Source organism: Zophobas morio, unplaced genomic scaffold, assembly GCF_036711695.1.
Source record: "Zophobas morio isolate AGI-343-1 ecotype UQ-CSIRO unplaced genomic scaffold, CSIRO_AGI_Zmor_V1 ptg000044l, whole genome shotgun sequence".
NCBI classification, from domain to species: domain Eukaryota; kingdom Metazoa; phylum Arthropoda; class Insecta; order Coleoptera; family Tenebrionidae; genus Zophobas; species Zophobas morio.
The window spans coordinates 5,312,128-5,331,703 of record NW_026972149.1 but is presented as its reverse complement, the minus strand read 5'-3'; the positions used below and the strand labels follow the sequence as shown (position 1 = coordinate 5,331,703).

General features: G+C 39.1%; 3 protein-coding genes and 1 long non-coding RNA gene across 8 annotated transcripts; 2 read left to right on the top strand and 2 right to left on the bottom strand.

Moving 5' to 3' along the window:
- Positions 1–1,483: 1,483 nt before the first annotated feature.
- LOC135141820 (uncharacterized) lies at positions 1,484–1,970 on the bottom strand. The gene is made up of 3 exons (XR_010282425.1): positions 1,871–1,970; positions 1,712–1,816; positions 1,484–1,662 (listed from the first exon to the last, which is right to left on the bottom strand). It is a non-coding gene; the product is annotated as an uncharacterized LOC135141820 (long non-coding RNA).
- Positions 1,971–2,041: 71 nt separating this feature from the next.
- On the top strand, positions 2,042–7,074 carry Orp8 (Oxysterol-binding protein-related protein 8). Of its 4 annotated transcripts, none has more exons than XM_064073287.1 (12): positions 2,042–2,183; positions 2,244–2,549; positions 2,603–3,035; positions 3,084–3,317; positions 4,030–4,381; positions 4,431–4,591; positions 4,636–4,814; positions 4,872–5,067; positions 5,117–5,392; positions 5,446–5,761; positions 5,816–6,203; positions 6,258–7,074. In XM_064073287.1, exons 3-12 carry the CDS (start codon positions 2,757–2,759, stop codon positions 6,448–6,450), a joined length of 2,574 nt encoding a protein of 857 aa, XP_063929357.1. In that variant the 5' UTR covers positions 2,042–2,183; positions 2,244–2,549; positions 2,603–2,756; the 3' UTR covers positions 6,451–7,074. The 4 variants fall into 4 exon arrangements, with proteins under 4 accessions (XP_063929357.1, XP_063929358.1, XP_063929356.1 ...); XM_064073288.1 differs by having other exon boundaries at positions 2,244–2,940; positions 2,992–3,035; XM_064073289.1 differs by having other exon boundaries at positions 2,043–2,183; positions 2,244–2,399; positions 2,992–3,035.
- Positions 7,075–7,351: 277 nt separating this feature from the next.
- On the bottom strand, positions 7,352–19,551 carry LOC135141814 (coatomer subunit alpha). 2 transcript variants are annotated; one of them, XM_064073284.1, is made up of 8 exons: positions 19,454–19,551; positions 19,189–19,368; positions 11,497–11,644; positions 11,009–11,276; positions 9,990–10,958; positions 9,493–9,703; positions 8,103–9,441; positions 7,352–8,054 (listed from the first exon to the last, which is right to left on the bottom strand). In XM_064073284.1, the coding sequence occupies exons 2-8, from the start codon at positions 19,266–19,268 to the stop codon at positions 7,413–7,415; spliced, it is 3,657 nt and encodes a 1,218-aa protein (XP_063929354.1). In that variant the 5' UTR covers positions 19,269–19,368; positions 19,454–19,551; the 3' UTR covers positions 7,352–7,412. The 2 variants fall into 2 exon arrangements, with proteins under 2 accessions (XP_063929354.1, XP_063929353.1); XM_064073283.1 differs by having other exon boundaries at positions 19,425–19,547.
- Positions 12,605–15,373, top strand: LOC135141817 (uncharacterized). Its single transcript, XM_064073291.1, has 2 exons — positions 12,605–12,716; positions 14,497–15,373. Exons 1-2 carry the CDS (start codon positions 12,699–12,701, stop codon positions 15,331–15,333), a joined length of 855 nt encoding a protein of 284 aa, XP_063929361.1. The 5' UTR covers positions 12,605–12,698; the 3' UTR covers positions 15,334–15,373.
- Positions 19,552–19,576: the final 25 nt, after the last annotated feature.

The following is a 19,576-nucleotide window of genomic DNA, read 5'->3' as shown; positions in this document are numbered from 1 at the left end:
ATTGTCGACTGGACATGGGGGTGCTTCTTTATTCGCTTGGTCACATTTACATGTATTTGCATGTGGTGATCACTGGTCATTTATAAACGAACTTGGTCCGTGTCACTGATCGATTACCCTGTCACTCAAATGCTTCCGCATATTTCATGGTGTTCTTTGCCTGCAGAATACATCTCTAAATTACTGCAATCAACTTAATCGCTAACCCATTCATAACTATTGTGTTGTTTTGCTGAAATTAATAACCCGCACTGAAAATCGAGCGCAAAACTAGGAAAGCGCTCAAGGAACGATTCGACCGGCTATGAATTTAAAGATGAGACCTGGTTACCGCTCTTTTAAAATCTATACTCAATGACAGTTTTCAAGCTGGATCGGTGAAGCACCCTTTTATTTTGTTAAGAACTTAATGAAAAACCTGTTTGCACTCTGGAGGCTACGTGGAATCGATTACGCGGCCTGTATTTGAAAAAAGAAATCTGATGACTGAGTAGTTCCGAGTCAATTAGATAGAGATTTACGTGAGGGTTCTCGAAATGACCTATTTACTGCACATCAAAGTTTTTTCAAATGAAATAATAAACAGTGAAATTGTTTGTGAATTTTATAACGAACGAATAATCCTTTTGTAGAAATTATATTAATAATTAAATATAGAGGTTATGAACTTTTTACAAGGTGGTCCTTGGTTTTTTCCACAAGTTAATACTTTATGCTATAGCAGATCTTGGTGTCCCATTTACATAAAAAGCGGAACATTTTTGTGTATCTTGGTTCTTAAATCAGAAACTAAAAGAAAACATTTTTGGCCAAAATTTTAGGATCTGAGACGATTTAGTGTAAACCCAGTCTTGGAACTTTAAAGATTTCAGCCATTTACAGGTACCTGGAGTTTGAAAAAAAAAAAAAAACTTAAGTTGTAAAACTGCAGCCGTCGGACGTTGGAAACTAACGAAATCGTCTCCTTTTCAATATGTGACGCAATTTACGCGAGGCTAAATCAATCGAACAGACTCAGAAGAGGAAGAACTTGCTGCTACGTAGCTCAATTCTAAAGAAAAGAGTGAGCGTAAGTTCGATTTAAGCATTTCCTCAGCGTTTCCGTTTCCGTCGGGTTTCGGAAAATTTAAACCGTCGTTTGAAAAAGCTGAAACCTGAGAGAATTTGCGTCCGCATAGGTACCCCGACTACAAATTAGATGACTTAGGTATACCTAGGCTGTCTTCAAGTTTTAAAAGTTTGGGATTTTTGCCTTCATCTTGTCATTTATTTGTTGCTACGGTTTTATAGGTATACAGAAAAATATTAACACCGTCTTTGTTTAAAATATGTGTTTGAAAAACCAAGGTAGGTAGGTATAGTTTGTATATTTGTTCACTTCACTACGTTTATTTTTACTTTGTAATTGTAGTTCCGTGCGAAAATATTCATGTCATATTTGACGTTTCTGTTTGGAAGCTGAAAAATAAACCAAACATTCATGTCCGTTTCCTTCACTTTAGTTCACGTTTAATTATCGTCGCCAAAACTGCTTACACACGCAAAATAATTCCAGAAAATTGTAAACCAACTTAAATACAGATATATTGATCCGGACTGAGTTTTTCTTCGTTTGGTTTCTTGAGTTGACACTTGTTTAATTCACGAGCCGCCGCTGCTTAACTATAAAGTTAAATTTTAATACATTTTTTACTACACGTTATGTACTTACGTCAAAACAGCTATCAAGAAAAAAGATCATTTAACTTTAATGACATCTTTCGTATCCGTCCAAGTACGTACATTTTAATAATTACTTAATTGCATGTATTGATTTCTATAAATAAAAACATGAATTTGTTATTAACTCGAACTGCGCAAAAAAGATTACCATACTCCAAGGTCAGCAATTGATTTTTTGTTAATGCTTTCTCCCCCTGCTTTAAACAACATAAAACATGAAATGAACGTTAAAATTTGTAGGTACAATAAACGCTGATAAGATAACAAAATTAAACCAATTTAGACAGCCTTGTCTTCAAGGCAAGATGCACAACATCGCGTTAAACGCAGTTGTTTATAATTATTAGCATGGAGTCAGATTCCATTTTCCACTACCTTTCTTATTTTCTGTTCATTGTACCACAATACTTCGCCGACTTCCATCACGCATATGCAAAATTTTATGAGTGCGAGAAATCAGTGTAAGTGAAATTTATTGATTATGAATAAAAGTAGAATTATTACAGACGGTTGAATTTTAGAGCGAAGTTGGCGGTAGTATATGGAAAAATACCCGAATTATGTTACGTCATGAGGAATGCAAATTACCATGGTATAGCCCGTGCCAGCGAATGCATCCGGCAACTGAACTAAAAATGGCCTAGTCGTGCGACCAGTGACATTTTGCTTCGCAATGGGTGCGTGTTCGCAAATAGCGATGTTAACGTCAGTGTTTTTAATAATATAAACATTAAAACAACATCTGAAATGTTTACAATAATATGAAGTGTTTTCGAGTTATCAAAAATTGATAAACGATGATGTGATTGATACCAAAAAAACCGAATGTCAGTCATGGTAGTCGATTGTTTTTATTATCAATTACATTGATAATTTCTAGTAATAGATGGAATAAACACGAAGGTTCCTTAACTGAGTATTTAATATGCTAAGTGTCGCTTGCCAATTTAAAACAAATAGCTTTAAAGAAATGTTACGGTGGGTAGGTGTAACCCATTAAAAGGTTAAGTTGTCAATTTCGGTAAATAAGAAACATGTCCACAAACACATCTAACTTAAGTACACACTCAATTCACGAAATACACACGCAACCAGTGACCTCTCCTTCGGCCAAAACTGCTAAACCGGAGGAGAAAAAGTCCAGAACGTTACTTAATATTTTACCAAAGCTTCCTTCGAGTGATTCTCTAAGCAATAGTCCCGGACCTGCAAGTCCTGGTAATTTCACGCTGACGATGTGGCCCTTTTACAGTTCAGTTGCTCTTGCAGGTGTCGCCAGCCACATCGAAAAGCCAGACGTCATCACCGACCGGGTAAGTCCCAAACATAACCCCTTTATCCACGCTTAGTGCAATTTTTAGTCCCCCGAAACCTGCTCCAAACTGACAAGGAAGGAGTCATACAAAGCACAACGCAAAAATTACAGGAAAGAGAAAAAACGCGTCACTAATGAATTACTGAACTCCCTCAAAGATCCTTCCGTTGTGGTTTTAGCCGACTGGCTAAAAATCAGGGGCACCCTAAAGTCATGGACTAAGTTGTGGTGCGTGTTGAAGCCGGGATTGCTGCTGCTTTACAAGAGCCCCAAAGCCAAAGTATTCTTTTTAAACTTATTAAATAGGTGTCCCAATTTGTCCATGTATTGTTTTCATGTTTTTATTATAATTATTATTTAGGAGTAGTGACTCAACTAAAGTATGGTTTGTATGAATCATGCTTTTGACAATAATGGGTAATGAATAATTACAAAAGATAACCCAAGAACTGAACCATCACACCTTGTATGTCTGTTTTTCAAGAAGTGACGTCATAGAACTCACTTTAAATTGCAAAATAGGCAAATTTAGACGCTACTTAATCAACTGTATATATCAACAGTTGAACTATTCTAAAATTTCATTAATTATGATGAAATAGTAAAAATTGGACAAGTCTTTCAATAGGGTAGGAAGAGGTGTGTCTGAGAAGGTTCAAAATCACGTAATTGACATAATGGCCCAAGTGTGCCAAATAAAAACGGCCATCGCAGAATTACAACACTTCCCCCGGAGACGTCGTGATCACTCGTGTGAGAGCAAGAAGATGATGGTTCGAAAATTGTGTCGTTTACCATATTAACCAAAACAATACTTATCTTGTTTGGACAATTAATCAGTGCATTGTTATACAAACGGCACGCGTTGGTTTTATCGCCATACGTCATAGTGTTGCTAGTCAGTGAAAAACCTTTGTTGTGTTTGAATTTTGTTGCCCGAAAAACGGTTGGGACACCTTTTTCCGAACTTGACTAACCCTTGCCCTTTACAGAGCAGTCACTGGGTGGGAACGATTTTGCTGAATTCGTGCAAAGTGATCGAACGACCCAGTAAAAAAGACGGTTTTTGTTTCAAGCTTTACAATCCTTTAGATCAGTCAATTTGGGCGCCTCGCGGGCCCGAAAATGAAACGATCGGGGCTGTGGTGCAGCCGTTGCCTAGTTCCTACTCGATATTCCGTGCTCCATCACAAGCGTCTGGAATGTGTTGGTTGGACGCTTTAGAAATCTCTATAAGAAACGACTCAGCTTTAGTACGCTCAGTTAGCAATAAGTCAGCTTCAGGAAGCACAAATCATGAGACACAATGGAATGAAGCCGATTACGAAAAACATTTTGACCATGGTTAGTGTGCCGGTACTGTTTGAACAGTCGTTTTATCGTCCATTTTTAGATTTAGATGACGTTAGTCAGCCTGATAACGGAGCTCAACTTAGTACAGGCGACGGTGAAATGACTGATTCAGATTCGGACATGTCGGCGAAGGAAGAAGATGTGGATGAGGACCCTCCAGAGACACCGTATGTCCCAAACAGCGAAGAAGAATTTGGCGACGTAAGTATTATCAATCACAGAGTATTTCTTAATAATAAACGTAGGCCGGCGCTCAAGTAGAAGAACTAGCAGAGGAACACAAATCTTTGATATGGTACTTGGTTAAGCAAGTGCGGCCGGGGATGGACTTAAGTAAAGTAGTACTGCCGACTTTTATCCTAGAGCCACGCTCATTTTTAGATAAATTAACAGATTCGTACTACCACGTTGATATTCTATCAGGGTAAGTAATCACTAATCACTAAATACCATATAAGTTGTGTGTTAATCGTCGCGTTAGGGCTGTTCTGGAAGACGATGCCTTTACCCGCATGAAAATGGTGGTGAAGTGGTATCTCTCTGGTTTATACAAAAAACCGAAAGGTTTGAAAAAACCATATAACCCTATTTTGGGTGAAACTTTTCGGTGCTATTGGATGAACCCTAACGGTTCGAAAACGTTTTATCTGGCTGAGCAGGTTTCGCATCACCCACCTGTAAGTTTGAGACACTTTGGCTATGTAAGATTTTGATTGGTCGAATTAGGTGTCGGCGTTTTACGTTACTAATCGACAAGATGGTTTCTCGATAAGTGCCAGTATTTTGGCAAGGTCGAAGTTTTACGGAAACTCAACCTCGGCCATCTTGGATGGTACAGCAGTTTTAACTTTCCTACCGAGAGGGGAAGATTACACAATTACCGTCCCGTATGCACACTGTAAGGGTATTTTAATGGGTACACTCACTATGGAGTTAGGTGGGAAGGTATCAATAGATTGCGAAAAAACCGGATATTTTACAGAAATCGAATTTAAACTCAAAGTAATGATGATGAAAGATGTGACTCGGTTGGTTAATAAAGTAGACATTTGTAGCCTTTTCTTGGTGGAGCTGAGCAGACGAATTGTATTTCGGGTCGATTGAGACTCGGGAAAGAAACTCTAGCAACTATTGACGGGTACTGGGATGGTACTATTTACATTAAGGATAAAAGAACAGGCGAACAACAAACGTTCTGGTGTCCTACATCCAATGTTCGCCGACATCGGTTAACACGATACACAGTTCCTGTAGATCATCAAGAAGAGTATGAATCAGAGAGGCTGTGGCAGCACGTATCAGCCGCGATATTAAGAGATGATATGAACGCAGCCACGGAAGAAAAAACCGTCTTAGAGGAAGCACAAAGAGGTAAATGCGTAAATGTTTTTCAGTGTTGTGCAACATGTTCACGTTTGTTTGCAGCACGTTCGAAAGAGCGTAAAGCAAAATGTGAGGACTGGGTTCCTATACATTTTCAACAAGATTTAAAAACGGGGCAGTGGGTTTATAAGCACTCAGATTTACGACCTTGGGATCCTCGGAATGATTTATATCAGTATGAGTTTAACTATCTTATACAAACAAGAACAAAACATCATACTCCCATGATTCGTACTGCCAGTATAATAAGTGTGGAGCCGCAACAAGGAGACACTCGTTCTTCAACTTTGAAAGTCGCCAAACGAAAAATGGCGCCCAAGCAAGTTTCGTCTGACGCGGACGTCAATGATAGTGCTACAACTTCCGAAGAATTTCATTCCGACTCGACTCAGTCTGTGAAGAAGATGCCTTTAGCGGCGACAAACTCAAGGTTGTATGTCGATTTTCGGCGACATGTTTATACCACTGTTGTTGTTATTTGTAGCATTATGTTGGCAATTCATGACCTGGAGCAAAGTCTTCAAGAACATGGCGAAAAAATTAGTCAGTTACAGAGGAACATAAACCGTGTATTGGAATCTAATATGAAATCTCGTAGTAGTCCTAGTTACATTGAGATTATGGTGATTATCTTTCTACTCGGTTTTTTTCAAGCCGTTTTTGTGTATTTCTTTTAACTGTACTTTTGTTGTGCAATTTCATTGTGATAAAAAATCCTCGTCACTGCGCCATTTGTTTTCAACTTGATTTACGGACCAGTGGAGGAATTTTTAAATTGTTGTAATTTAAAATTACCAGCACCAAGAATTGTGCTTTTTGTTGTAAAGAAGGTGTATCTAAACCAGTCCGAACATCATTCGCCGGTGCTCCCTTGGTCTGAATGCACCTTAATGTAATCGTGCCTTTTGACGGGCTCTTTCATTACACAATGGTTCCTTGATTGAAGCCCTTACAAGGTTTTTGTTTTAACCACTACTGTCGTTGTTATGTACTGTGTTTCTTTTAGATTAGGAACGATTGTGATATGATATTGAAATAAAGCTTACAGCGAGAAAACGGGCGACTTAGGTTATCTTAATTTGTCCTAACTGATAAGGAGGGGGGGATTAGTAAACGTACACGCGCTATTTGGATCACAGTTTTGTTCTTAAATGGTACAAAATAATTCGTAGTTTCTAACAAATTTTTGGGGATATAGTTACTAGAAATTTTTTTACATACATAGTTCTAGCATTGCATGTTAGTACCTATTCCTCTGTTATTAAACACTTGAAGCTTAATAAAGGTCATTACATCTCGAATAGCAGCTTCATTACAAAGTATGATTTGTATTAGAATTAAGCCAACTTAGAACGTGTTCGCGAACCGTTGTTTCAACAACTAAAGTACCATTGTGAACAAAACAATTGTATTTCGTACTAGAAACAACGCTTTACGAATTCAAATCCATCCATATTTAGAAGTACTTTGAACATCAAACTACACAAATTTACGGAAATTACATTTTTCTGCACTCGTAGTTCTAGAAATGCATGTTAGTACTCCTCCACTCTTAACATTTGAAACTAATAAAAATCATTACACCTTAAATAACGTTTATTTTAATCACATTGTAATATATTATTAAGTGGAGTAACATTTATCTAAACTGATGAACACTAATACGCAGTCCAATACTATCTTTGCCAATTTCTGCCACCGTGCAAACACTGCAGACGCATCCCTTATATTTCGGAAGATACGAAGTACCACAGAACGGACACTTTTCCTCCGGTTTACCTCTATAAATAGGAGTATAGGAATAACCACACAAATTAAAGGGGTTATGTTCGTCATAGTGCAACTGCAATTCATCTGAAAGATTAGAATCGCAAGCCTGTAAGATCTTCCTCGCTTGGGACGCCACATCCTGTCTGGGACCTAATTCCAACAACCTCCTTGCAAAAGAAGCGGCAGTTTTATAGTTCTTTAGTTTGAAAAACATGTTCAAAGCAGTACGTAGCGTCAATATCTGATGGACCGACTGCAAATTACAATGGGTGAAATAAGCCGCCATCTCACATTGACGCTTCTGTTCTTCTAGGGACGTTTTCGGTAAACTCTTGCGCAGAGTTTCCATTTGAAGCCCACAAATGTATTCCCTACACAATCTCAACAACTGCTCGGCTTCCGAAATCTCCTGCTTGTTGTCTACCACCAAAAGCGAAATTTGAAGAAGTAGCCCGCGGAACTTTTCGATCGCTTCACTGAATTTGCCACCCGTCGTCAACTGATAGCAAACCTACAAATCACTAAATACAATTACTGCTACAAAAACACACGACAATACCTGTAGTTTTTGAACCAAATCGTTTTGCTTGATCCCTGCTACAGGCAGTCCTCCTTTGGGTCCGGCGTCCTTCCAATTCCGCAACGGATAAGTAAAGTTCGACGGTACGTTAGCTTGCCAAGTCGTGATGGTCCTCGACCCGCCATATAAACCAATGAATGCGCTCTCGTAGGGCTCGAAATTCACTATACCGAGTTGGTCGTGCAACAACCTGCACGCAGACTCGAAGGAACCCGCCATTATGTGGTCAGCGGCGAGTTGCGAGTTCTTCGTCCACGTCAAAGTCGCGTTGGGTCCTTGCGTCGGCAAGTGCACGAAGTTGTCAGCTGACTGTTGCGGCTGCGACGTCCCCAAATCGGGGATCTCCAAATCCGCATCCTCCACATCCCATCCACCTTCGCTATCCGCAGGTGCCGCATCATCGTACTTTCTCTCAGTATCCACGTCAAGCTCTTCGTCGTCGTCGCCCCAACCCGCGACGTCTTCGTCCAAAGGTTCGGCGATTGGTTCCACCATCAAGCTCTTAGAAGCGGCTTGAACCATAGCGTTGGTTTCGAAGAAGCTGCGGCTCACCGTGAGCAAAGGCCAGTTGCTTTCGGCTTGCTGGATTGGAGGCGGAGGGATGAAGAATTTGGCGTTGGGATCAACATCAGGGACCTTCTTCTCGTTGCCGATTAAACCCTTCAGTTCTTCTGCTTCTTCCTCGTAGCCGTGAGTCGCCGCGGTCAAGTACGCAAGCGACGTTAGGTTTGAGGCTTTCAGTACTCGTATGCGTTCTTGGACGTCACCAAGGAGCAACGCGCCGTGGTACTGCGAAGATCTAGCTTTTCGGATTTCAGCGATTTTGGTCATCTTTCGTAGCTTGTCTAGGTTTCCGGTGATTAGGTATAGGAACGACAGTTTTTCGAAGCTCTTGGTGCGTTGGTAGCACATTTCGACTACTTGGTGGTTGCCGTGCCACAAAGCAGTTTGGGCTAACTGTTCCCAGCACATTTTGTCGTTCAAAGCTTTGGCTGCATCTAGCGCTATTTCGATGTTACCACACTCCAAAGCCAAAGTAAAACGAGTCTTGTCATCCTTGACGAAGTGTAGTGCTACTTCTGGGTAACCTTTCTGCTGCAAGTAAGAAATGATAGCTTGACCTACAAGTCTGGAGTTCTTAACCATGTATAGGACTTCGTCGTAACGGTGGTGGATCAGGGATAACTTGAATTTGTATTCGGTAGGGTCGATGGTCAGGACCCGAGGCTTACACTCCCTGTCTAGACAAAAGACGTGCTTTCCCTTGACCCTTGTGATGTAAATTGGCAAATCAAGAGTGCGAATTATGCCATGATCGCTAAAGAAAAACTCGATTAAATTCGGTTAACGTCATCCTAAAACTAGTTACCCGTGAATCAAAGTATACTTGATGTGATTACTGGTGGTATAAATGAAAACTCCAGAATCATCCCAAGCTCCCGATTTGACTCTTGTATTCTCGTGAAGAGAACACAACACTTCCAATTTTCTGTTACAAACTGTGACAGAGTGCTTAGCTAACAAAGCTATGAAATTCATGTCCTGGGACCACACGACGTACCGGCATTTGTTTATTTTGACTAAAAATAAGGAAACGTAAATTTGGTTGGTTGGGACAGAGGTACGACTTCTGATAATGTCGCGACTTGAGCAACCAAGGTACGGTGACCCGTCACCTCGATTCGACCGAGACTTGTTCATTTGTTTTCGCAAAACCTTGACTTCGTTACCTACACCAAAAGTCGCAACTCGGGAAATCCACCCATATCGTTAACAATTCTATATGAGTAACCTGACATTTTCACGTAATACGATTCTAGTCCAGTACTAATCTCGGTTTCTATTCTATAAATCCAACGAACTCACCCTGATCCAGCGTCCGTTTACGTTGAACGTCGAACAACGTCACATGTTCCGGGTCCCGTAGCAACAGCATCCCAGTCCCGGCGTAGAACACCTCATCGCAAGGTGGTGTCTGGACCTTCTTGGTCACTTCGTTCTTCAAATTTTTGATGACGAGTTGATGCGACCTATCCAATACCGCAAACCTATTCCGGGCGACCCACAATGCGGTCAAACCCGAAGACCTTTTGCTTTCGGCTTCGGGAACCTGGTCCTCCCGCTCCGATTCCTTAGCTATGGTGTACAAATCGTACGTGCTGTTGTCCACATTCGAGGACCGAATCGACAACAAAACTGCATTTTCGGCAGGATTGAACGACATTCTAAAAACGGGGGTCTTCCCTCCGCCTCTAATCTGGATAACCGGGATATCCTTCGAAGTCGTAAAGTCGAGTTTCCGTAAATGGCGGTCCTTGACGTAGTACAAGAAGTTACCATGGACGGTGTACGCAGGCCGTTCGCGCTCTAATTTGAATATTATCATGCCTGTGTCGTGTCCGGCGGCAAACAAATTCAAATTCGGGTGCGCGGTCAAAACCCAAAAACGGTCGTGTTCTCTGCGGAAAGTGTGCAAGTAATTGCGCTTCGCCATGTCCCATATCCGGATACTTTTGTCTTCGCTGTTGGAAAGGAGTAGTTCCTGGCGAGGGTGGAACAGAACGCACGAAACGTTGTTGTAGTGTCCGCGGCAGGTATCCACTTCCCATGCTTTGGAATCGTTCATGCGCCACAGTTTGATTTGTCGATCATCGGCACCCGACACGATCAAAGGTAAAGTGGGGTGGAAACAAGCCCAGTTTACCCCACGATCGTGGCCTTCAAGAACATGTTTCACGACGGCGTCGGCTTGCCCGAACAGGTCGGTAGTACCGGGATTTTTCAAATGCTCTTCTAACCCTCCGGGACCCGGGGCGACGTTTTTCTTGCGTAAGCCTTAAAACTGGACGATTAGAGCGATAGAGAGAGAGGGTTTGGAAAAGTACCGGAGATGTCCCAGACTCGGACCGTGGAATCGAGTGACGCAGACACCAATAGGTCCTCCGACGGGTGAAACATCGCACACATTACGTAATGGTTGTGACCTGTCAGAACGCAAATGCAGGTACGACTTTGCCAGTTCCAGATGCGGATAGTTTGATCGTCAGAGGCTGACACGATCCAAGGGTACTCATGGTGGAACATGGTAGTACGAATGTAATCGAGATGACCCAACAAAGTGAAAATGCAACGTTTTTGTTTGTAGTTCCAGACCTAGGATAACGCGTGTTGTAGAAAAAGTGACTCGTTTCTGTTGGTAAATGTCAATTTTTGGGCGGTATTTCTCCGATCGGGTTTAATGGATGTGTCTATAGGTGTCTGTCGTTGCAAAATCAAATGAGTTAAAGCGACATCGAACCACGCTAGATATTTATTGGGAGCTTGCAGCCCGTCGTGACATTTACAACAGAAACGTTAAACGAGTTTCGCCTACTTTAATTTTATAGTCGTCACCCCCTGAGACGAACAAGGGTTGCTGGTTGTGGAAACAAATGCCTCTGACTGGACCATCGTGTTCGTCAAACTTTTCGAGCAGAGTGCACATGCGATAGTCCCAAAGTTGAATGGATCCATTATGCAAGCTAAATGATAAACAGTTATTAATTATTATTTTAACAATTGCAAAATAGTTAATTGTGGCTAATACGTAAAGGTCGAATTTAGTAACGCGATGATTTATGTGGCAAGAGGATATATAAAATGTAGATCACATTGTTCATTATCTAAACACTAAATTGCCAAACAGAATCTGGTATTAGAGATGTGGTTTGGGCGTTTCCCATCTCGTAGGCATCAACTGGTCAACTGGTTGTCCTATGTGACTGAGAGGGAAAGGCCTTAAAGGTCACGTGAATTTCTCCGAATTCGTATGCACCTCTTCAAATTAAACACCAATGTAAATGTCACTACAATACAAGTTAACCGCCCTAAAAGTGGTATTTGAACACCCGCAATAAAAAAGAACATTCAATGAATTGTTGTTCACCTTCTTTTCCAGACACCAATTGCTTAAAACTACATAAATTACAAACAACAATAAAGAAAAAATAAAAAAGCATGGTAGCAATAAAAAAAGATCAATAGATAAGTCGTCTAAGAAATATCAGTTGTTTAAACGACTTTGACTGCTTATTAGATAGTTAAAAATTATAGAGCAACGATAAATCAACGGAAATATATTTACAACACACAAAACATTACGCTCATTATAATTACACGCTAAATTAATTATGCTTTGACGCAATCTTCATTCACCCCAACTAAGGTCAGTTCGGGGTACATCCGACACCGGGGTACTTTCCATGCCGTCGAATCCAAACAGGATTGCCCACTTTTTCTATCTCTTATCAGGATATGATAATGAATTTCGAAATACGCATATAAATTGCTCACTTAGTGGCACCCGGGTACCACCCTGTCCGATGACTAATTTTAGATCCACACTGGTTTCGTCTACAATCTGAATAAGCCGGTGTACTTCACACATACATTGGTACCCTCTAATTTGGAGCACGTTATTGAGGACGGGGGAAACAAGATCCGATGCTATAAATTCCAAGTCGATTCCCAAATATTAACCAGTTGTTACACATTGCCGACTTCGTTGTCGCGTTAAGTTAAGTGGCTGACCCCATCATGAAGGTGTACTACCTCGTAAGTGTTGAGTGATTTTAAGACTAATTATTCTTTTCTTATTGGATAGTACCTAATTGCGACTAGTGTTAGATTATAACCGTCAATCGTATCACTCGGGTTCGATCTTAAATTGGTGCTTCAAGGTTCAAACTATTACTATAATTAAAGGGTAACCCCTAATTATCGAAGAAATTTGCATGAAGAAACGGCACGAGATTACGCATTTTTATTGTATTAGCGGGGTTTAGTATAATGACGGGATCGAGTTACAATCGGTAACCACTATTGATGCGTTTATTTTTGTGAGGTATCCCTACCACCCTATTTTTTTTATGGAACTACCCATCAAAAATTTAATAAACTAATGTTTTCTACATTGCTCCATGGAGGAATATTCCATTGGAACGGCCATCAGTCTTCAAAATAAGTTAACTCATTCATGTATTTCTTTTGTACTGTTAATATCTTCTCTGGAAAAACAAACTTTCATAGTACTAATTTCAAAAAAATCAAAAAAGTCAATACAAAATAAAAATAATGCCAATTATTAAAACATGGTTCCAGCCTTTAGACGCACACTGTACCTTAATAAAATATTTCAAAAAGAGAATAGCTTCAAAGACTGAAATCAATTTTTCCATCTAAGACATTTACTTTTCTTAAATAATAGTAATAATAACCATACTTAAAATTTGGTATGTAAAAGTGAAAACAGTTAACGGAAAATTAAATTAATTCTAATTGCTACAAAACTACAAAAAACTAATTAAAAATTGTAACGTTGTCCATTTATATTAAAATTTTAGTCGCAATTTTAATCCATAGTAAACAAATAATTATTAGGCACTTAAATTCAATTACCTACTCGTTGTGCAATTATTAATATTCATTATTTTCGATACGGAAAAATAACACATCATGACATTTAACTTCAGTTTTTGGTTGACACGCCCATCCCAATTTAAAAATTAAAAGAACATTACCCATAAGCGGCTTTAATAATTCCGTTTAAAATAATTGCTGCAAAAACTGTAGCGACATCGCAAAACATCATCGTCGATTTAAAAAAAGTACCCGATGACTTATCCAAAATTGAAAATAAGTACTTACGACACGGGAAAATACCGACAGTGGCCTTCGTTGATATTTCGACAACCTTGAATTTCATCTGTTAATGAAGAAAGAACGAGGCGGGTCTTGTTTGGTTGTTGACATTTTAAATTTAATTACGATTTTGAACTGGATCAACGTAAATTTCAGGCAATTATTGTCTTAGGATTGCGTCAAACGGTGGTACTTTCGTCTTTGTATTTCGAAAAGTGGAGGAACCGAACAGAACAATGCTCTTAAAACTAGTTTTTCCACTTGCGATATCGGCGAACAGCGGGTGAGGATAATAAAGCACGCGTAGCAACAACGCAATCAGATTATAAAAAAAAGAGAAAAAAAAAAAAAAAAAAGAAAAACGCTAATAAATAATTATACTTTTTGTTTTTGTGTTGGTTTCGGTGCGCTTTAATAAACCTTGAGACACTTTTCGACGAAACTAGTTCAGTAAAAAGTGTACCAGTGGGAGCTTAAGCTGCAACAAGTGCACCAACCTTTGTCGTTTTTTGGTACCAATTATAGCGGGCCTTTCCCGGATACACCCATATAAAAAATAAAAAAAGAAGGCAAAAACACAAACCAATGTATGTGTGCGCTCTACTTAAAACAATCTGTTCGAAAAAATCCCCGGCCGCCATCTTGAAATTCCAAAAACCAATACCCCTTGAACTAATTTTGTTTTTTTTTTCAGCTGGTGAGTGCATGTTGCGTTTGGATCGCCCCAGCGCAATCTCAATTTTACTATTCACATTACACCCCCCTCACTCAAATCTCGCCGTACTTCCCCCAACCCTACCTGCCAGCACTTCCCGCCGTGTCACCACTCGCTTACACCCTACCGCAAAGTCAAGCCGGCAGCACTTCCGCAGCTTCAGTCACTTACAACATACCCTCCGCCCCCTCATCCGAGTTCCGTGGTTTCGGTTACCGCACCGACTTCCAAAACGGGGGCAGTGCCACCGTGTTTTACGTCACAGGTGCCGAAGCCGAAAGCCTGCGCAACTTCAAGGACTTCCCCAACTTCCGCAAGAATGTGCTGGAGTCGCCCGTCGGGAAAGCGAGGAGTTTGGCGTCCGACATCATCGACGTGAATGCAGTACCCGACGCGGGAGAGAAAATCCAAAGCGTGCTGCAGCCGGTGGACTTCCAGAAGATCTTTGAAACTTTGACGCCGGGGATTGTTAATTTTTACAGCAATTTCCCGGCGGCGACTGTTCCGTTGGACGTGGCGCTGAAAATCGCGAATGGTACGAGTAATGTGACGACGACGACCACTACGGCTGCTCCGGAGGAAGCCCAGGCTGCTGAGAGTGTTGTCAACGCGAAAGTCGTGATCAACGATGTTGATAATATTATCAAAGCGAATGAGACGAGTGAATCCACTACGGTTTCTGAAGCGCCACAAGCTAGTAGTACTACGGAAACTGCCGCTGAAACTAAATCGACCGAAAGCTCATCAACCGGTGAAGAGAAGTCCACGGCTTCCAATGAGGAAGCTACAACTGTCGAAACCACGACTCAAGTGTAAAATGAAGGGATTTAGTAGAATAAAATAAATTATCAATTTGTTTATTTGTTTAGACAATAATTGTAGAATATTAAGGTTACCAAAGTTTCCCATGACACAATCGAAGTGATCTGCGGCTAACCATCATTGAATCGACATTTCTGCATTCGTTAAAAGTTCCTAACAAACTAATAAAAACTAATGTTTAAAAAATCAACCGAAGCTATATTCAGTATGTAAGGAATAGAATATTTATGTTAAATGATACTCATTAAAATAAAATTGTTTAGGTAATTTAAAATTAATTCAATTGGAATTTCTACTGTGGCTCAATAAATATCACTAAACTATTGTGTTTTTTCTTAACAACAATTTCGCTAATTCACTGATTTGATTAACATTTACATTAACCTCTTATACCATAGGATCGATCAAAACTCATCCAGTAGGCCGTGCAATTTGTTGCCAACATCATTATCTTAAAAATGAATAGCACGGCTTGCTAGAATTTTTTTCGATTAAATGGTATTACAGGGATACAATGTTAACAAAAGTCTAAAAAAACAAAAAATATCATGTACTGATTGTTGACTTTTAAATGCACGCTGCAAAATATTTACAAACGATGAACTTGATAATCAATATAGTTTCTACTTTCACTCTTGCTGTTTAGAAAAGTATGCACAAGTATAGACTCATTATATGTTGCACAATTTAGATAGTATTTTTTTAACAAAATTATGACATAAATTGTATTTTCCGTAACATTTAGGCTAGAAGTGGTCGCTTAACTTCGGGGGCCTGATGGTCCAGCATCACAAGCATATCCGTATAAACCGTCTCTACACAAGTACGGACATTGTAAACTATATTTACAGCACATTATGAACGGGAATAATGGTATCTGAGCAATATGCGTAGTGTTTAGAATGTTGATGTTTATACATCGGAAGAATGTCACGTAGACATTTGTTGGATTTGAATTCTTACCTTATCATTATTTTATTGTTATACAGGCGAGCGTATTCTCACATTTTAGAGAAAATGGGGTCGTTCGACTGATTCATTAATTTTTTTCAATCACTGTATAAGCAAATCTAATTCGACAAAATTCAAAAACAACATTTATTCGGTAATAAAAACTCAACACGGATTCATAAACTACGAATACAAGAGTATTTTATTTTATAAAATTTAAACAGTTCTTACTATGGTAATTTTGAAGATGACGTCATTTTTTGGTTGGTGGGCATGGTTAGAAAAAAATTGACAATCGATCCAGTAGTTTTTTTTACAGACACCGACATGAAATATTACAATTACAATACTTTCTTAGCTTACGCTAGGGAAGTTTTAAAATCGATCAAAAGAGTTTAGAATGAATTTTCCTCATCCTCGGAAATGACCCGATTTTATAAAAAAAAATATGCTAAAATAGTTTACACACATTAATAGGATTTACGATAATTGTAAAATGTCTGCAAATTTTAAGATTTCATTTTCCCGAGCGTAACCTAAGGAAGTATTGTAATAGGATCCATCCGGCGAATCGCGGTTTTTAGGGTTTCTCGACGTTCCATATACTCGTGGTTTATAAAGCCGCCTTGATTTTTATCACAATTATTTATACATATAAATAAACTTGAGGTTGAAATGTAATTTAGCTTTACTTCCTACTTTTCCCTGAATAGTCTCAGACAGCGTAGCTGCTCAAACACGCCGACAATTTACCGACTCATCGTTTGACAGATTCCAACACATTTTTTAACAATAAATTTCATACATCCTCATAAATTTATTGGGTGGGCGGGGTTGATATTTTGCTTTTTTTCTTAATATACATAGCCATCTTTTCACAACAACAAACTTAGAACAAGTATAAATGGTACATTTTTGCAAGGAAATATGGATTTTGCAATTATTGCAAAATCGATATTTCTTTATACAAATTTTCCACTTTCAACATGTTTTAAGTTTCATATTGTGAAAAAAAAATCTACACATATTAAAACAAAAAGGCAAAATGTACGCCCGCCCACCCACCCTATCTCAATTGTGATGATTTTTTTTTATTCGCCGAGAAACAAGGGGGCGTGGCTTAACTGCATAATACTTATTTCTTGCAAGAAATTAAAGACATGTTTTTGAATACCGTGTTGTTCGAAGAATACTATGTATAGTAAGAAAAAAAAGACAAAATATAAACCCCGCCCACCCACCCCACTTCAATTGTGATATTTTTTTTTATTCTTAGAAAGGTATAATATCTTTAAAATGGGAAATTTTTGTAGGAAAGTATCGATTTTGCAATTAGGCTCCGCCCCTCGTCGGACGATGAATAAAAAAATCATCAGAATTGACATAGGGCGGGGCTTATATTTTGCCATTTATTTCTTAATATACACAGCCATCTTTTTACAACAAGAAACTTAAAACACGGTTAAATGGTACATTTTTGCAAGAAAATATGAATTTTGCAATTATGGGGCGGAGCCTAATTACAAAATCGATATTTCCTTACACAAAATTTCCAGTTTAAACATGTTTAAAATTTCGTGTTGTGAAAGGAAGTCTACACATATTAAAACAAAAAGGCAAGATGTAAGTAGTACTTGTTAAGGTAAAACTTATTGGCAAATGACATATCCTCCGAGAAAATAGGGGGCGGGGCTAGTGCTTCCATAAGATAAGACTGATTTTGGCAAATGACATATCCTCTGAAAAAAATAGGGGGCGGGTGGGCGGGGCTAGTACTTGATAAGATAAGACTGATTTTGGCAAATGACTTATCCTCTGGAAAAAACCGGGCGGGTGGGCGGGGCTAGTATTTAATAGGATAAGACTGATTTTGGCAAATGACATATCCTCTGAAAAAATAGGGGGCGGGTGGGCGGGGCTAGTACTTGATAAGATAAGACTGATTTTGGCAAATGACTTATCCTCTGGAAAAAAACGGGCGGGTGGGCGGGGCTAGCATTTAATAGGATAAGACTGATTTTGGAAAATGACATACCTTCTGGAAAAAAAAAAGTTTGGAAAAACGTTACACTTTTCAAAATTTTTGGGATCCTTGATGTCGTTTTTTAAGAATGTGAAATAATCTCTGGAAGCTCCTGGTGTTTTTTGAGGAGTTTGATGGTACCTTTGGAGTCCAAGTGTCTTTTTTTAAGAATTGGAAAATATCTTGAGGGATCCTAGTGTTTTATTTTCGGTATAATTTTGGAAAACGCGGGTTCTGCATTTTTGGAAGAGTTTAGGACAATCTTGAGACTTTTAGTTTCATTTTTGGGACAATTTGTGATACACCAAATGTCCCTCTTTTAAGAATGTAAACAGAACTTCCCTCGCCCTGAAGTGCAGCCAAATAAATCCGACTTCTCTGAAAAATCATAATTCCGATTTTATCGTTCACCACAAAACACAATTGAAAGGTAATATTTCAAATTGTTCCATATTTCAACATTAGTGATTGTGATTACTCTCACTTTCTTCCTTAAATTTACCAACATATTTCTATAATGTGACCATCACTCTAAAAATAATATAATGCACGAAATCGAAAATAAGGGTCGTTTCATAGCCTAAAAATTTTGAAAACGTTCTCATCCAAGGGCACAAAAAATCCTTAAACCCGACCTTGTACCAGAAACGTCTCTTCATAAAAAAACATATAATTAATCATTATTTATCGAGCACTTCTTACATGAAAGTAAAAGTTGGCAAACTGGTCTAAAGTAAATGAACAACAATTCTCTTCTGATCCATTGTGCTCCGGGCACATAATGTGTACCCATTTAAAAATTGACCATAATAATTTAAAATGAAAATCTAGGTGGTTTTAACCTAACTTATTAGAAAAACCAAACAAGCGCTCACCTGGCTAGAATCCACGGACGCTTCGGATGGAACGACAGCCCCTTCACACGGGCCGATTTCGTCTCAAATTTCGTCAACATTTTAAAAAATTCGCAAATATGTGTAGCTGACGTGTCTTTAGGGTTATGTCCACTTCACACAAAACAGTTGTTTAAACCCATAAAAGCAGTTATTATTAGGCTAAAAATCAACCAAGATTACTCCATGAATACAAATAGTGTCCAAATAACCCCAACCGGCACAGTTTTATTCAAAAAATATTTACTTTAATTACACCTCCACATTGAGACAAGTGAAAATTGACGTTTGCATAAACACGTAGCAAGCTAGGGGATTTTGGTGGTTTTACGTTGACGAGTGTAGTTACACAAGTGAGTAGCGAGCGTCA